Source organism: Argiope bruennichi, chromosome 9, assembly GCF_947563725.1.
Source record: "Argiope bruennichi chromosome 9, qqArgBrue1.1, whole genome shotgun sequence".
Classification (NCBI taxonomy): Eukaryota; Metazoa; Arthropoda; class Arachnida; order Araneae; family Araneidae; genus Argiope; species Argiope bruennichi.
In genome coordinates, this window is record NC_079159.1 from 1,894,187 (window position 1) to 1,912,381 (window position 18,195).

Consider the following 18,195-nt stretch of genomic DNA (forward strand, 5'->3'; position numbering starts at 1 on the left):
AAGGAAAGAAACCTTTAAGTTAAAAAAATTGTTTCTCAGAATAAAGTGATCGAAAAAATTATTATTATTTTCGTTCCAGAAGAAATTTTTTTTCTATGTGTTCATAGAAATTTATTACAAACAAGTCAATAACTAACAATTTTCAATGTTATTTCTTTTCTCAACTGTGAATTAAACTAAGAAACTAACACTTATTAAATACAGTAGTGGAAGAAAATATTCTAAAAGAAATAAAATAATTGTAAATGTTTTCAGAATTCTGAATAAGTGCGTAAAATATTTATTTGAAATGATAAAATTTCTGTTTTCCCCCTTGTTTTTAAGATCATGTGAAAAAGAAATTTTTGGATTCTGGTGATCTTTCCATAGATCATTTGTTCTCTCTTTGTTTCATTTATTTAAACGACTTACTACCAACAAATTAAATTGGTTGAAGGACAATATTTCTGTTGGTCTTGAAAGCCTTAATTTGAAATGGTAAATTTTCAGCACTACCTCATAAGTTTTCTAAGATGAAATGATAGCGTTTTTTTATTTTTTCAGTATCTTAAAGATTTATAAAAAATATCGTAGTTTGCCATTATTATCTGTTTCACTATTAAAATTATCCAGCTTTTTCCATTTGAAAATTATCTATTCATATTCTTTAGTTTTGATCTTAGTGCTTTGATTATGTTGCTGTGGAGTTGGATCCCATTGTAGTGGTAGTTGGCTCCATGGTAGTGGTAGTTGGCTCCATGGTAGTGGTAGTTGGTTCCATGGTAGTGGTAGTTGGCTCCATTGTAGTGGTAGTTGGTTCCATGGTAGGGGTAGTTGGCTCCATGGTAGTGGTAGTTGGCTCCATGGTAGTGGTAGTTGGCTCCATGGTAGTGGTAGTTGACTCCATGGTAGTTGTAGTTGGTTCCATGGTAGTGGTAGTTGGCTCCATGGTAGTGGTAGTTGGTTCCATGGTAGTGGTAGTAGATTGCATGGTAGTGATAGTTGGTTCCATGGTAGTGGTAGTAGATTGCATGGTAGTGGTAGTTGGTTCCATGGTAGCGGTAGTAGATTGCATGGTAGTGGTAGTAGATTGCATGGTAGTGGTAGTTGGTTCCATGGTAGTGGTAGTTGGCACCATTGTAGAAGTCGTCGGTATTATTGTTGAAACAGTCGCAGGAGCCACTAGAAAAATTCATAACAAATATAATGAAATTGTAATAAAAATTGAAGAGCATCGTTAGTTTGAAAAATATAATAATAAACAATACAAACATTAATTCAGTACAGGCGTAATTATGAAGAAAAGTATTAGTTTGTAATCAAATGAGACGCAATTAAGACACAGATCATAAACTTGCCATGCCTTAACGATATTACTGCTAAAAATAGCAGTAAGCTAACGGAACTGTATTAGAATAACTAGATATAAATGTTTTTCTAATCTAGAAATTAAAGAAGAGGAATTTAAAAACTGTTTAATTGAAATGTTACATCATTCTAAAGATTCAAAACTAAATCAATAATAAATTAAAACAATCACTTCAAAAAAGTCTTTTTTTCATTTTGTATCCCAAACAAAGCAACGCCGTAATTTCACGCTTAGCAAAATACCAAATCTAGTTTCATCGAATAGATGAACTTTACACCCAAGGATAACATGCATTAAAGCTAAAAAACCACTTATTTGGAATAAGTACAGAAAGCAGATGAACACATAAATGCATGCATTTGAAACACAGTTAAAATTTAATAAACACTAGCTGTACCCAGTCATGTATTGCTTTAGCTCAGGTTGGTTAAACGGAAAAGAAAGAAAAGATAAAGTGCGCATTTCTAATATGATTTATTTCACAATGCTTGTGGGTATATAATATTTTGGTTGCCCCATTGTCTTTACAAATTTTGAGATCTTTGAAGGTTGCATGTCTTTTGAACATGCAACCTGTAATTGTGCATATAAAAAACAATCCATGTCTTTATATATAAACTGCACAATTCTAAAGATTGGCCTTGAGTTTTGTTAATGTCAATTACAAACTCCAATCGAAATGAGAATTGCGATCTTTTAAACTGAAATGGCATATCTGTTGGAATCATAGGAATGCAAGGTGAAATTCACTTTTTAAAAGGCCCTGCTTATAATTATTGCTTCTACTATATTGCTCATCATCGTTTCTACAACAAGCCGTGTGCTATTGCAAAGCTTTGTCTAGTAGATATTTCGTAACTTGATAATTTGCACGAAGATTTTCAATTGTAGCATGTGCTGCAACATCCCTGGCAGTTCCAGTGAATTCAAAACACTTTTTGGTTAATTAATTACTTCATCTGCTGTCACAACAGTGTCGACGGGTAAGTGACCGTCTCATTTTGAAAGTTAGACTGAGTAATATTGCTAATTTTGTAGATGTCTTTGTCCTTGGGCTTAAGAATAGCTTATTCCCTCAGCCAGTCCTGTTTCTTATAACTGTTTTGAATATTGAGAAATGCTTTTTCAACATATTTATTTTGACGTCTCCGAATTGCAGAAGTTATGAGGCAATGAAGCCATTCTTGAGGTCAAATCCACCAACGCCTTTCCGTTCCCAATTTCGAGCAACTGATGTGAGAATATCTCAGCTGATCTATCGTTTTGTAGCTTGCCATGCGCATTTGTAGTTAATTTTAACATCATTATGTGTCGCCATAGAGGAAATGGTAGGTAGGTAGGTATGGTGAGGTTTATTAGCACAAGGTCCAATTTAGGACAAGCTGCGCCATCCACAAGGATATTTAAACAGTTCCATTATAAAAGTGTAAAACGTGTAAATAAAACAAGGATACATTGTAAAACGTCAGAAGTTTAGAAAGTCTGGCAAAGTTTTGGCACAAGAATAAAAATAAATCTCAAATTTTAAATGCTGTGAAAGAAAAAAATGGCTTTTAAAAAAGTCAAAAAGTTTTGAGTGAGGTTTCTCACCCACCAGGTCCTGTAAATTTAAAATAGGCGAATGAAAGTGAGTTAAACGATCTGAAGTAGAATTAGGACATTGAGTAAGAATATGTGCAATGGAATTGATCACTCCACAATTTGTACAATGAGGAGCTCGTTCATCAAACAGCAAATGTCTATGCGTATACCTTGTGTGTCCGATTCATAGACGAATTAATTTTACATCTGCGCATCGGTTTGGTAAAACTGACCACATATTTATTTTTGGTTGAATAGCATGTAGTTTGTTATCAGCTTGCCTGTTCCAAACTTCTTGCCACTTTCCATAGATATACCGTTTGATATAACTCGATACATCACAAAAGGGAACACGGAAGTTGAAAGGTTCTGAAGCTAATTTTTCAGCTTGATCTGCAAGCTCATTGTCAGGGATTCCAACATGACTCGGTACCCAACAGAAAATTACGTCGAAATCTCTGTTGACCAGCATTGATAGTTGTTCCATGATTTGTGCAACAATCTGATGACAAAGGTAATCAAAATTTTGTAATTGTTGTAAAACACTGATGTTGTCGGTGTGTATACAAAATTTACGAGTGTCAAATGAAAAAATACTTTGTAGAGCATATAAAATAGCAGTTGCTTCTGCTGTGTATACTGAACAATATTTGGTGAGAGTATAATTGTAAGAAGTGTTATCTAAAATAACGCCAAAACCGACATGATTCATCATTTTTGAACCATCCGTAAAGATTGTTTTATAATTGTTGAATTGAGCGCGATGCTCAAGGAATAGTCGCTGAAGCGACTGTGCGCCAATACAAGATTTTTTGAAGCCAATGAATGCGTTTATGTGAGAAATCGATGGTGTATTCCAGGGAGGGAAGTAGAAATGGTCAACAGACAAAATTCTCACTTCAGAGAGTTGTGTATTAGAAATGAAAGATTTCATACGTTCATAAAATGCACGGGTAGCCGTTGGACGAGCATTATAAATTCGCTCTAAGAACTGATTCAGAGTGGTGAAATTTAAAGGATGTTTCGGTATAGATAAATCCTTAAAATAATATTGCAATGATAATTTCTGGCAACGCAGAGAAAGTGGAAGTTGATGGCACGTCACATATAAACTTTGCACTGAGGATGTGCGGAAAGCTCCAGAGCAAATCCTCAGAGCAGAATGATGGATTGTATCAAGTTTCTTCAAAGCAGAAATGTTGGTAGAACCATATGCTATACAACCGTAGTCTATCCGAGATAAAATTAAAGCTTCATAAACTCTGATTAATGATGTCCTATCAGCCCCCCAAGATGTGTTGGAGAGAACCTTTAGGATATTTAACATTTTTTGGCATTTTTTTCATAGAAAGGAGATTTGAGGGTGAAAAGAGAGTTTTCGGTCGAAAATTACCCCTAGAAAACGAAATTCTGGGACCACGGGAAGAACTCTGTTGTGTATATAAATTTCAGGTTCATGGTGAATACTGCGTTTTCTACAAAAATGGACGCAACAACTTTTACTTGATGAAACCATGAATCCGTTCTGTTCGCACCATTTGACAAGACTAGTCACAGCAGTTTGCAACTGCCTTTCAATCAGTCTCATGTTTGATCCCTGGCAAGAAATTTGTAAATCATCAACATATAATGTGATTAAAACTGATGAAGGAAGTATTAAAAGAATTTTAGAAATATGAATGATAAAAAGGGTAACGCTTAATACGCTACCTTGAGGAACACCTTCCATTTGAATAAAAGAGTCTGAGAATGTTGTTCCAACACGGACCTAAAAAATCCAACGAGACAAAAAATTTTTAATAAAAAGCGGTAATTGACCACGAAACCCAAACTCAAAGAGGGTTCAAAGTATCCCATAACGCCAAGTCTGATCATATGCCTTTTCAATATCTATGAATATAGAGACCAAATGATTTCTGCGCACAAATGCATTACGGATTTCCGTCTCCAGCTGTAGAATGTTGTCTAGAGTTGATTTACCTTTGCGAAATCCACTTTGATGTAATGGTATGAGTTTTTCCAATTCTAGATGATGGATAAGCCGAAAATTTACCATTCTTTCAAATGTTTTACTTAAACAACTGGTAAGTGCAATAGGGCGATAGTTTGAAGGATCCGTCGGATCTTTCCCTGGTTTCAAAACTGGAATGATAGTAGCTTCCTGCCATTGAGAAGGAAAAACTCCTTCATTCCAAATTCTATTATAAAGGTGAAGTATATTGTAAAGTGAAGGAACACTCAAGTGGCGAAGCATATGGTATGAAATTTTATCAGGTCCTGAGCTAGTGTTATGAGATTTGGAAAGTGTCTTTTCCAGCTCATGCATGTTGAATTCAGAGTTATACGGGAGGGCATGTCTTACTTTAAAGTTAATTGGTTGTCTCTCAGCACAGCTCTTAATACTTAGAAACGTAGGGTTATAGCTGTCCGAGGTAGACACTTTGGAAAATGTTTCAGCAATAATATTAGCTATATCTCTGGGTGATGAGTAAATAGAGGAATTATTCTTTAAAACAGGAAATGTAAATTCTTGATAAATACCGCTAGCAGCCTTTACTTTTTTCCATAAATGCTTGCTAGATATATTAGATTTAATACGAGACACGTATCCAATCCAATATTCCCTCTGACTGCGTCTTCGAACTTTTCGTGCAAATGCCTTTGCACACTTGAATGCAACGAGATTTTCTGTTGTTGGACGCCTTCTAAAAATATTCCATCGTTTACTTTGTGCCTTCTCTGCTTCACTGCAGGCATTATTCCACCAAGGTTTGGAAAGCTTACGAGGTCTTGTAGAACGTTTTGGAATTGCAATATCAGCGGCATATAATACAATTTCAGTTATTTGTGTAACAGCCTCGGATATATCCAAACAATTAGCCATTGTTTCAGTGATTGTGGCCAACTGCTGAAAGCTGTCCCAATCTGCCCGTTGGAATAAGTAGACAGATGGTCGTTGTGCCATCCTAACACTATCAGCAAGGGTAATGAAAATTGGAAAGTGGTCACTATTGAGAAGCTTTCTTCCAACTGAAAAATTTTAAAGTGGAAGTAAAATTGGCGAACATATAGCAAGGTCTAATGAATGAAATGAGCGAGTGGGTTCGTGAAAATATGTCTTTTCATCACTATTCAAAAGACAGAGATTATGATCAGAAATCAACTGTTCAATTTGCTGACCACGAGAGTTAGTGTCCTCATTTCCAAAAAAGGTTGCTATGTCCGTTAAAATCCCCGAGCAGTATAAAAGGAATAGGAAGTTGATCCACTAAAGAGTTTAAATCTTCTTGCAAAATCACCTCATGTGGAGGGAAATATACACAGCAAACTGTTATAAGTGTCTTTATGTGAACTTGAATAGCAACAGCCTGCAAATTAGTATGAAGGATAAGAGGTGCGCTGGGAAAGGAGTTGGAAGTGAAAATGCAGACACCTCCTGAAACACTAGCGTTTAAATTTGTATTTGAATCGTTGCGTATGCAGTTGTACCCTTTAATTTTAGAAATTATTGAAGGTTTTAAATAGGTCTCTTGTAATGCAAAACAGACAGGCCTGTGTTCATTTAAAAGCGATTTGATTTCGACTGTTTTGGAACGATACCCACAACAATTCCACGAAATGAAACCAGACATGAAAAAAAAGTAATGTTTGAACAAACTACAAATGACCACCTGGAGGCGATTTATTAGGAAGATGTTGGTCCTTTTCTACATCAGATATATCAGATGTAGATAGACAAATTGATAAAATAGAATCTGAATCTGAAATAGAATCTGGTATATCAGAAGGATCTGGAGGTTTAGGAGGACTTCAGTGTCAGATGTTTTGGCACTTGGAGGAGATTTTGTTTTCTTTCGTTTCTTCTTGGGGAAACGAGTTAAAGAAAATTTTGAATCTTTTGATTGAGAAACGGGTTTAGAAATTTTTTTAGAAGTAGATGCTGAGTTTCGATTGTTTTCAGTTTTTTGTGAGTTATTGCTCTTTACTGATTCAAGAGCAGAATGTTTACAGGAGCAAGTTTTCAACTTATTAATATCTGTAAAGTCTGTCTTAGAACTAGTACATTTTAATGTTGAAGTTATGGTGGCAATATAAGTAAGGCCAGGTTTGGGTGTTCTGTCTAAAACAATTTTTTTCGCTTCTGCGTATGAAATATTTCTTCTAACTTTCAAGCTTTGAATTTCTTTTTCCGTTTTCCGTTTAGGACAGTCACGGGAATAAGCAAGATGGGGCCCAGAGCAGTTTAAGCATTTGAAGGTCTGTGAGCTACAAACTGAAGTTTCATGATCATCAGCTGAGCATTTGGCGCATCGAAGGCTACCGCGGCAAGTTCCCTGCGAATGTCCGAATCTCTGACATTTAAAGCAACGCAGAGGATTCAGTACATATGGTTTAACTTTGGATTGTATATAGCCAGCACGTATAAATTTCGGAAGTTCCGGACTACTGAAAGTTAGAATGACATGTTTTGTTGGAATGAATGAACCATTACGTTTAATTTTTATGCGATGAGCTGCACAAACTTTTTGAGAATGCAATTCCTGAATGAGTTCATTCTCCGAATAATCTAAAAGATTTAAATCGGAGATGACTCCTCGAGAAAAATTCAGTGTCCTGTGAGGAGTTACCTCTACAGGGAAGTCACCAAGATTTGTTAATTTCTGCATCGTCGCAATCTGTGTTTTTGATGAGGTCTCAATAAGGAGATCCCCGGACGGAAGTTTTTTAGTAGATTTGACATCACCAATAAATGAAGAAATCAATCTTTGAACTATGAAAGGTGAAACTTTATGAAAGGTCTTTGGTGTGTGTAAGATTAGAAATCTAGTATCTTCAGGGATAGGTAAACGAGGCAAAGTGTCTGAAAAACCCATGCAAAAAGGGGAAAAAAATTCGGGCCCCGACGGCACCGCCCTCCACGGAGCCCAGCAAGGGAAGGCAGCCACCGGCTCCAGATATTCCAAGCCTCGGCGCTTACCATGGTGCTAGCCGGAACCTATACTCTGAGAGTCACCCCCGGGGACAGTGACCACCCTTAACGCCAAGCCCAAGAAGTGACCCCTTCGCTTAATCCCCTTGAGCAGCCCAGTCAAATGTCTGGGATACCAGCCGATTGATACATCAGGGAACGAAATGTACCCGTCTAAAAGGTCGCCAAGCACGGTAAACACGTGGGGTTTTTTACTGTCCATGAGAAGCAAGAAGCAAACAGAGCGGCGACAGCTTCTGATGGAGAGCTCCCTCGCTTACCGTCGAGGGATGGAAGAATGAAGAAAACAGAAGGGGAAGGGGGGATTAAAAGAGAGAAAGGGAGAGAAGAGAAAAGGGAGAGGGGAGAGAAGAAAGAGTAAAGATCCCTGGGTACCTCGGGATCACCATAGAGAATAATATTTCAGGCAAACATTTATTTTGTCTGCTGGTGGCGATGAGGAATTGCAGACAATTTTTTGCCTAAAATCTCCTGCAAGCAATATTAATGTTTACAGCAATACAATGCAGTATAATATTAAACTATATGCCTGATGTTTCCACACAGATCTTACAATGATCTATCAAAAGCCTCAAGTGGTTTTTTGTACGTCATTCTATAATCATCTCAAACTATACGCTTGCATTTCTGCAATATTTTTAAGATGTTGGAAGTTTTTGAAAATGTTGCAAGTGGGAGTTTCAATAAATTGCACATTCAATGGCAATTTCAAAGCGGAATGAGAATTTCTTCCAGAATAGCTGCTGCATTGCTATTCTGGAAGACGCGAGTGATAATGCTATGAATTTTGGGATAGAATGGCTGGCAGAACCAATATATTTATAAATATAGCACCACTTCATCTTGGTGAATCTAAGAAGATTTCTCTAATTCAGTAATTAACAGTTTGTATTATTTGGTCGTAAAAGCCTTTTTGTCAAAGCATTGGTTTAGGAATATTTGATTGCACGCGCGGCAGAAGGTCATCCCCGTCGTAATCTTATTTGCGACGCACTTCTGCGTCGAACTGAGGAGCAGCAGTGTCGGCATCCCCAACTGATTGCTCGTGATTTCTTAGCACAAATCTCCAATCACATTCAACGGTTTGTTACGGATCTCTTCTGTCACACCCAGGTTAATATATTTAATTTTCCTTGTGACGGGTTCTTTTTCGGTGAAAAATGTCTTTAGCCAAGCGCGATTTTTATTTCTTACCTAACTCTGTTGGAGATGAATGAGAACCGGCAGTCAATATAATTGTAAACAATGCACGAATTAGATTTAGTTATGACGAGTGGCACGACACACGACATGCTTACATCCTAGTGTCGACCGTTCCCCAATACATTCCGAATTTAATAGAAACTGCAGTAAGAGATATGCGCAATGCCGTTGACTGTTCTCATTTGCTAAAAAGACGCTGGGTCGAGCTCATTTACCAACAGCATGCGGGGAAAAATCCTTCATCGTGGTTAGGATGCATGGTGTACAGTCTATCTAAAATAATTTTTTTGAGTACGCCAGATTATCGTATTTAAAATTGCAAAACATTCAAAAAAAGAAAAATCACGAGGTAACAAAAATTCAAATACTAACAAAGTATTTCAATTCAAACGCAACCCAATTGACACAGATCAATTCCAAAGCAATGCGAAATAAAATATTTGGATAGGCTCGCACTCCGAAGGGGCCATTTTCACAATGGAATGTGAATTCAAATGAAAATCCATTGGTACAGCTCAGTTGTAACGTCAATTGTATCTCAAAATAAGAAAAACGGTTAGAAATCGAAATGTCAAACAATTTTTAAAAATAAAACATATACTATATTCTCGGAATGAACGCTGTGGTAATCATAGACTGACTACTCCGACCCGTCCGAAGGCGCACAGAAAAACTTGAATAACCGGACCGCAGCGACAACAACACTGGAGGGAACTGGGGATGAGTCACCGACTACAGGACCACACCCCACCACCTTCCCTAAGGAAGTACGTTCCGTCATCGATGGGAGGTAGCCACCACCATCTTTTGTATGCTCACAAAGGTGGCGAGAACCAATAACATGCCGGAAGCTTTTCACCCTCAATTACCAGGTGCCCTCCCTTCCCCTGTGGGACTGAACGCTATGGTAAATGACACAGCTCAATGCCAATGCATGTCCCACGAAATAATTGAATCAAAATGAAAATAAATCGATATCTATGAAAATGCAGTTTAATAATGCAATCGGTAACATTAAAATGTAATAATAAAATTGGAAACCGGAAACTTTGAAATAAAATCGTAAAATATTTAGTGTAGCAGATGTTGCTTTTACAGCCAAATCATTTTTTTTACCTGCTACAGGTGTAAAAAATAAAGATATATCTCTATTCCAGAGATTCAAAAATTGCGAAAGACAATTATTACATATTTCTATAAGTTCACGAGGTCAACCAGGGTTTCATTCCTGGCACTAATCACTCCATTTGAAGCCTAACTCCGCTCCATCAAAAGGGTTTCTACCACAAACATTGTAGGATTCCACTTGGATGAATTTCCACCCTTCAAGTTTATTTTTATATAGTTATATTAACGCCCCGTTTTAAAGCAACACAACGGTTATTTTGGGTTGGACCTCGGCATTTTGAAGCATGGTCAGATGACAAGGATGACACCTGAGCTGACCCCCTCACTTCAAGCTTCCGCACCACACCAGCGGGTGGACGTTTGGCATCGATGGATTTGACATGCCCCAAACCCGCTTACACGATAGTTCTTAAGGTGAAATGGGATCTCGAAACTAAAACCCTTCGGTACCGAAGCCGAGACCTTGGCCACCGGGATCCTTCCAATTCTCAAGGGCCGAGGGGTCTATTTTCATGCACTGAACTCTGTACCTGCCGTCCTTCCGGAGGGCCCACTCACCACTGCTGCGAATTCCGCGACGCTGGAGAGGAAACGAGTCACCTCCTCCCGTCAGAGTTCCATCGTCCCTCTTCATTGCCTGTTCCATCAGGAACCTATTTCTTGTTGCCTTCAGCTTAAACAGACGTACATGATGGTGTCACTCATCATTTTTCTAATTAGTTCTCCATCTCACTCAAAGAGACTAGAGGGAGACTCATTGGGAACAGTGATTTTAACACAATGTTGCAATACCCTGGTAATTTGAAAATATTAAGAGAAACGATGGAGAAGATTTCTAGCCTTTTACCAACAGTTTGAAGGTTCTTTGAACTTTTGCTGACCGTTGTTTTCTTATGCAAAAATTTGGATAGTTAATGAGCATAACAGCCAGTCACAATAAACCTTGTTTACACGGCTTAGTTCTGCGGTCATGGGGTGACTGGCTGTAATTGAAAAATAATAAGTCCTCCCTCCCCATTTCCAATATGTCCCTTTTTCAGGAATCATCTTTACAGTTCCTTCATCCGACACTTGGCTTTTTTATAACAAATTGGTAAACTTGATGGGAAGTTTTCATAGTACCAATTTTTCACTAAAAAAAATGTCTTCACAAATTAAGAGAATAAAGGCAGAACAATTTTATTTATTTATTTTTACTCACGTATACCCATTTTCCTCTTCATGGGTAATTTCTTTGTTTCATTGCCAAGAAAATCACCGTGAATAATTGACGTCATATTTTTGAAACTGCTTGCTTAAAGTCTAGAAACCTTTTCTTAAATTGTTTAAGGGGTGTTTAAGTATTTCCAAACTTTCACTGGAGAGCAAAGGAAATTTTTGGTTTATTTCTTACTAAAAAAAAGCATTGAAGTTACTTTAGAAATATACAAGTAATAATTACTTGTTCTAATATTTAATATTTTGACTCATTTCTCAAAAATGCATCATTTTTTCTTTCAAAACTCAGATTTAAACATACAATTCCTATTAATTTAATATTGGTTTTTGCAACTTTTTCTAAAGTTATTATATTAGAGATCTTTTTAATTATTTAGTGTTTTATTGAGAATATTAACATATAACAAATCTTGCTGTAATAATAAATAAATACTTATCATTATTGCAAGCTTTAAATATTCCAAGAATCTGTAATTTTAATCAAAAATATGAAGGCTGCACAAAATTGTAATAAGCACATCTGCGCTGATGTGTTCTAAGGAACACATCAGTAATATAATAATTTCCAATAATTTCACCCAGAAAATACACAGTTTCATTGACAAGTGGCCATACAAATGACAGCCCGAGGATCGATATCCATATAGCTCTGCTATTGGAAATATGGCATAAAGATATTGTTAATAACTTTATTAGAGCTCTGGTTATGGTAAACTAATGATAAACTTCTTACGTGGACAAAGGACCCTCCTAATGCAGCCTCCAAATAAGATCTCTCTTGTGTATCCGCTTCTGCAGTTACAGCCAAATTCTTGTCTTATTTCACAAAAGGTACTAGTATGCATGTATTGCAGCCATCGACAGGATACGACCAAACTTCATTCGAGGGACATCGCCTTTGTTGAGCTAAAAAAAAAGAATCTGTTTTATAATTTTTCCACGGCATATTCAACTCTCAAAAAAGAAAGGATGCTCAGTAGTAGATACACTTCAGCATTTCTTCTTTTAACGCAAAATATGAGTTGCTGATGGGAATTTCAATCGAAGAAGGCACATAAAAATATAATACACTCTTTTAGATGATATAAGAAAAGATCTGACAATAAACTTTCGAAATGAGGATTTTACGGGAAAGAAAATCTTTTTCGTATTACTAAAAAGTTAAATTTCGGATCGTTTGCTTTCCTTCATTAGTAATAAATTTATTTTACTGGAAACGTATATTATAAGACAGGGGAACACTTTCAATAGAAGAGTAAAGGTTAGATAGACGAATTCCTCGTGATTGAGGTTGTATTGTCTAATAGTTTAACAACTACATCAGCTGTTAACAAATACAAAGTAAATATTCTGTTAATATGCCTATCAAGAAATAGATTTATTACTTTCCTAATATAAAGTAATAAAAAGTCCAAAAACGATTTTGTTGTCAAAAGCAAGTGAATAAAGATATATTTGTTATACCTGTCTAAGAGAAAACTATAGGTGAGAATTTAGAGAAAGTTCATTGTGTTTTATTAAAATTATATAAGGAGTCCCCAAAAATTGGAACAAGCCTTTATTATCCTAAATATAGCACCTAGACAAATATTTCCAATAACAAAGTTTCTTTATATAAAAGTAGGCAATTGCATGAAAACGCTTTGGCTTCTGTAGAGGTTGATATTAAAAAGTTTTTTAAATTAATTTTTTATGTCCCCCATAATGTAAAAGTGTCTGTTGGTAAAACGTTTCTTTTGCATTCTTCTTTATACACACAAAGTTTCACATTCCTATCAACACACTTTTCAGAAGCATACCTGTTTTAAATTCAATCACAAATTTAGATAGAAACTTTTTCTTCAGAAACGCACACTTATTCAATACAGAAAATGGGTCATTTGTAAATATTTGTCGAATATCATATATCAACTAGTCATGATCACTTCAAAAAATTTAGTATTCAACAAAATAATTTCTAATCACACTAATCAAGCATTTTGATTGATTGGCAGATGCAATACCGAATTCATAAAGAAAAGAGAGACTGAACTAAAGAAAAGAGAGAGACAGAGAGGTGACCAATCAAGATATCTTATCGAGGTAATACATTACAGCAAAATATATTACGAGATAATATAAAATGTCGAACAAGAAAAACAAATTCTTTGTTTGCACTTGCGCGCTTTCTAAAAGAATTTCAGAAATAAGGAACATTGTATAGGACTCGATTTATGCTGTATGTAATCATAATACTGGCTTAATTATAGAAGAAGGCAAACATCGTTTTCCGAATTCTCGGCATCTTCCTAGGATGTGTGTTTATAGAATGGTTTAGTGATTAAAAACTACATGATCTTCAATTTCATGGAAAGTAATAGGAGGAAGGATAGGAGGAAGATGATGTAATGTCATGCATGTGATACAGAAATTGACGTTTCGCCTTATTTTTTTTAAGTCACCAGCATGCTAAGCCCAGAACTCAACATTCTAAAGCAAATAGTATTGAGAATATTTCTTCTTAATAACTGGCATCTATAGAGGGTGTAACCTTGGTATAGAGGGTGTCAAAAACCTTGACCGCGGTTTTTATTCGTTAAATATTGATCATAGACATATACTGTAAATTACAAAGTTGCGTTATAAAATGTGCAAAATGTTATGAAATCGAATAAAATTTTCAGGGGATTAAATTAAAAAAAATACAAAATTTAAATTTTTATACGGATACCCTACAAAAAAAATTCCCAGTGAGTAAAATATGCCCCATCCTCTAATAAGGTCATGTATAAAATTTCAGCATTTTATCACAAAAAGTCTCAAAGATATGAAACTACATAAATGCTGACTTAAACCACTTCTGGGTGCCTGGATAAGACTTCGCAAAGAAGAAAAATCATGTCGGATGTTCGTGTTTTAGGGGTCGAACACAAATTAACAAAGAAAGTAATGATTGAATAAATAAATAATAATTTTACTATTTATTGGTTCAAAAGTATTAAAAATTTGTAGAAATTATTTCTACAAATTTTAAGGAAAGCTAAAGTATTAAGGAAAGGTATGTAAAGGTATTTTAAGGAAAGGTATGTAAACTTTAAGGAAAGATTACATAACTTGTTCAAAATGTTTTCCATCCATGCCAATACACAGCTGCATTCGTCTGATGACACTTCTATACACTCTATCAAGTTCTTGTTCGGCGATGTCACGACAACCCTCTAAAATGAGTTGCTGCAATTCTGTTTTATTTAAGGGAGGTGATAAATAAACCACTGTACGTAAACGACTTCCCAAAAAAAATCCATAAGTGTTAAGTCAGGCGATCTAAGGGGAAATTCGACTGGACCTTGCAAGCCAATCCACTTATTTCGAAACTCATTATTTAACCAGTGTTTCACAACTGTAGTATGGTGAGCTGGAGATCCATCATGTTGGAACCAAACATGTGAAAGTACTGTTAGAGGAAGTTCCTCCATAAAATCAGGAATAACAACATTCAGAATCTCATTAACATATCTGTCTCCCATCAACGTACCATCATACCGTACGGGTCCATGCAAGCGGTTGTTGGAAATACTTCACCATGCATTCACAGAAAATTGCCTCTGACGATGAATTACACGTAATACGAATGGATTTGCGTCTGATGAAAAGTGCTCATTTTGAGTATTTATGCATTCATCTTGTTTAAAACACCATTCGACTGTCCAAATTATGTTTTCCAGGAAAGAGGGATTAGCATCTTCCTGATTAAGAGCCCAATTACAAAAATCTAGACGACGTTGATAATCTATTGGCTCCTGTCCCTGCACACCATGAATGCTACTATTCCATCTCAGTATTCTCCACACTGCTGCGCTTGATAGGTTCATTTCTGAAGCAGCAGTACGAACACTACTATATGGATGACTGCAAAAGTAAGTCAAAATATCAATTTCTTCATCAGCTGAGTGAAGTATGGGCCTACCAGGATATACGCTTCCTCTTTCAAGCATTCGTTGTACTAATAGGGAAATAAATGTCCTAGAAGGATGTCGGGAATTGGGATGTTTACACCGAAATTTCCGTGCAATTTCGCTAGCATTGCGATTGTATAAACTGTAAAGCACTAGGATTTCAAAAAGGTCTTCATTGCTCTATTGAGACATAATGTTTATACAGGCTAATTGCACTCTCAAAATGTAACAGAAGTGTGAAATATTGATGTGCGAGTTACTCTTACGTAAGCTATGCTATTGATTAATGACAGAGCACAAATAACATAGTATAATGATGCGTCTGTTGAGATTATGGGACGCACCAATCAGAGGCATATATTTGCATATGCAAACATTTCTAAGTTTTTTTAAAAGTTCATTGACGGTACTATTTTTAAGTTATATTCTGTAATCCATGATATAAAATTTTAAAGTATTTTCAGGAAGCATAGATTTTAAAATAGGCATTTAAAACTAAAGATATGAGCATATTTTATTTCCTTATGGTGCATTCCTGCATCGTGTCATCTGCACTGAAACTATAAACATTTGTATTTTAATTTGTGATTGACCTTTTACCAACTTTGTTTCAACATATCTTTGAGATTTTTTGTGATAAATTGTTTGAAATTTTGTACATGCCATATTAGAGGATGGGGCACATTTTACTCATTGGGAATTTTTTGTACGGGGTCCATATGCAAATTTAAATTTTGTATTTTTTTAAAAGTTTTATCCCTTGAAAATTTTAATCGATTTCATTACATTTTGCACCTTTTTTTACACAACTTTGTAATTTATAGTATATGTCTATGATCAATATTTAAGGAATAAAAACCGCGGTCAAGGCTCTTGAAACACCCTGCATAATACTCATGCATTCCATGGACAACACATCCAGAACCTTGCAATTTGACTCCACTTTTGACATTCTCAAATCCTTTTTTTCTGAGAAAAACTGTTTAGGTAAACGGATGTTGCTTTATTCTATAGCGAAGCATTGATCTTTGAAACTACCACTTCTGGCAAGGTAAAAATCCATTCTTCGAAAAGGAGATTTATCATCGGTGGATATTTTCGATAAATATGGGGTAATATAGAATCTTTTTGTTCGGTTCCATTTTTTACAATATTATATTGAATGGTGACCGACACATTCAGTTAGTTTTGATTGGCATTATGCCTAAACTAAGGGAGGAATTGGTTTTAGCAGTATAGCCCCAGTAGATTTTTGACTACGAATTCAAAAGGCCTGTCCTTAAGTAACAAATGATAAGTTCAATTGGATATCCTCTAGTATTTTAAAAGAATGCAGCTTTATATAGATGAAGAAGGTGGCTCATTTTTTAAGTTTAATAAAAATTAATAAAGGAGTTATTATTTTTTTGATTCTGCATTTTAATAATCTTTTGTGATAAGTTGAAATTGAAAAAGTCTCGCTCAGGCACTGGTTAGAGGTACGAAAAAGTCAATAAATTTCACTATTAATTATCTCAGCAAACTTTATAGACAGAAGCAAGAAACTTATGTTCTTATAGATGAATGAGGAAAAACATTTTATTCAAACTTTTTAGGTAAAGAAGCTTTATAAAAAATTTAATTTTACTATATCCACGCTAGGAAGTCTAAATATTTTCACACAAGTGGCTACCTTATTTAATAAACCTTTGTTATTAAAAGTACATGTTTAATTGCAATAGTGAAGAGAAAATTACGCTCATTTCACTTTTATGGAACACTCTGCATAGTTTATATACATTGAAATATCAACAATTATTTTTCTGTTAAAGAAAGCGAGCTCAATTAAGCTAATAAATTAGATGAATGTGTAAAAATTTTAAAAATTTGGAGGCAGTACATCTACATGAAAACGTTTAATTGCGCATGCCAGTCAATGTTGAGTATGTAGTAAAAATTTATCAAATTCTTTTAACATACTCATATCGTAAAAAGAGGTCGCAATGCACGTAAGCAAAAAACATGTCCTTGTTCAATCTGGAGGAATGCTCATTTAATTAATAAAAAGTATATTAAACCCATTTCACATTGTATCAAATATGTAATGAAATCTGGTATTATAAATCAAACTTTTCTTATATATTGACGGTATACTGTTTGCTCATGTGGAGACTATCTACTTCCGTAGGGATATTATATACACATTGGATAATTAAGATACATTTACCTGATGCAAGAAGTAGGGTCAAACCCAAAGAAATTACACCGCTCAAGAATAACATTTTCTACTCCAATATTTGAAGAGAAGGCCAGAAAAAGGCTCCTTTTATACAACAGAAATCCGACAGTACTTTCGCTGTCAAGCGTTCTTCATAGATCTCTTTCGTCTACGTGTAAAATTAAATTTGATGTCAGTATAAAAAAAAAGAGACTGAAACAACACTCGACAATGACAGTGACAATGAAACGTATGTGATGTGGAAACCCTGTGCCGTTCCATCACTTATTTTAATCTTAATTACTTCAAAAAGTATAAATGATGCATCATTCAGTCCAATTAAATCTTTCATGTCTGCAGACTGTTTAGATCTCGTGCTTCATAAAGCGTAGAAATATCACAATTATGTATGTACTAATAATTTTGTTTCTCCCCAGGAGTTGCAGAAAAAAGTATCCCGAATTGGTTGGAGTAAAGCTTCTTAAATTATGTTTCCCCACTAGGACCTAGCATAATTTTGTGATTTTGGAAACACACTCATCTATTAATTTAATCCATACTTACAAACCTCAATATTTTCGAAAATAACTATAAA

The 18,195-nt window shown here is 35.3% G+C and overlaps 1 protein-coding gene across 1 annotated transcript; it reads right to left on the reverse strand.

The window, feature by feature from the left end:
• Positions 1-545: 545 nt before the first annotated feature.
• On the reverse strand, positions 546-17,769 carry LOC129984601 (hepatitis A virus cellular receptor 1-like). The gene is made up of 3 exons (XM_056094527.1): positions 17,610-17,769; positions 12,202-12,374; positions 546-1,161 (listed from the first exon to the last, which is right to left on the reverse strand). Exons 2-3 carry the CDS (start codon positions 12,311-12,313, stop codon positions 671-673), a joined length of 603 nt encoding a protein of 200 aa, XP_055950502.1. The 5' UTR covers positions 12,314-12,374; positions 17,610-17,769; the 3' UTR covers positions 546-670.
• Between the last annotated feature and the right edge of the window lie 426 nt (positions 17,770-18,195).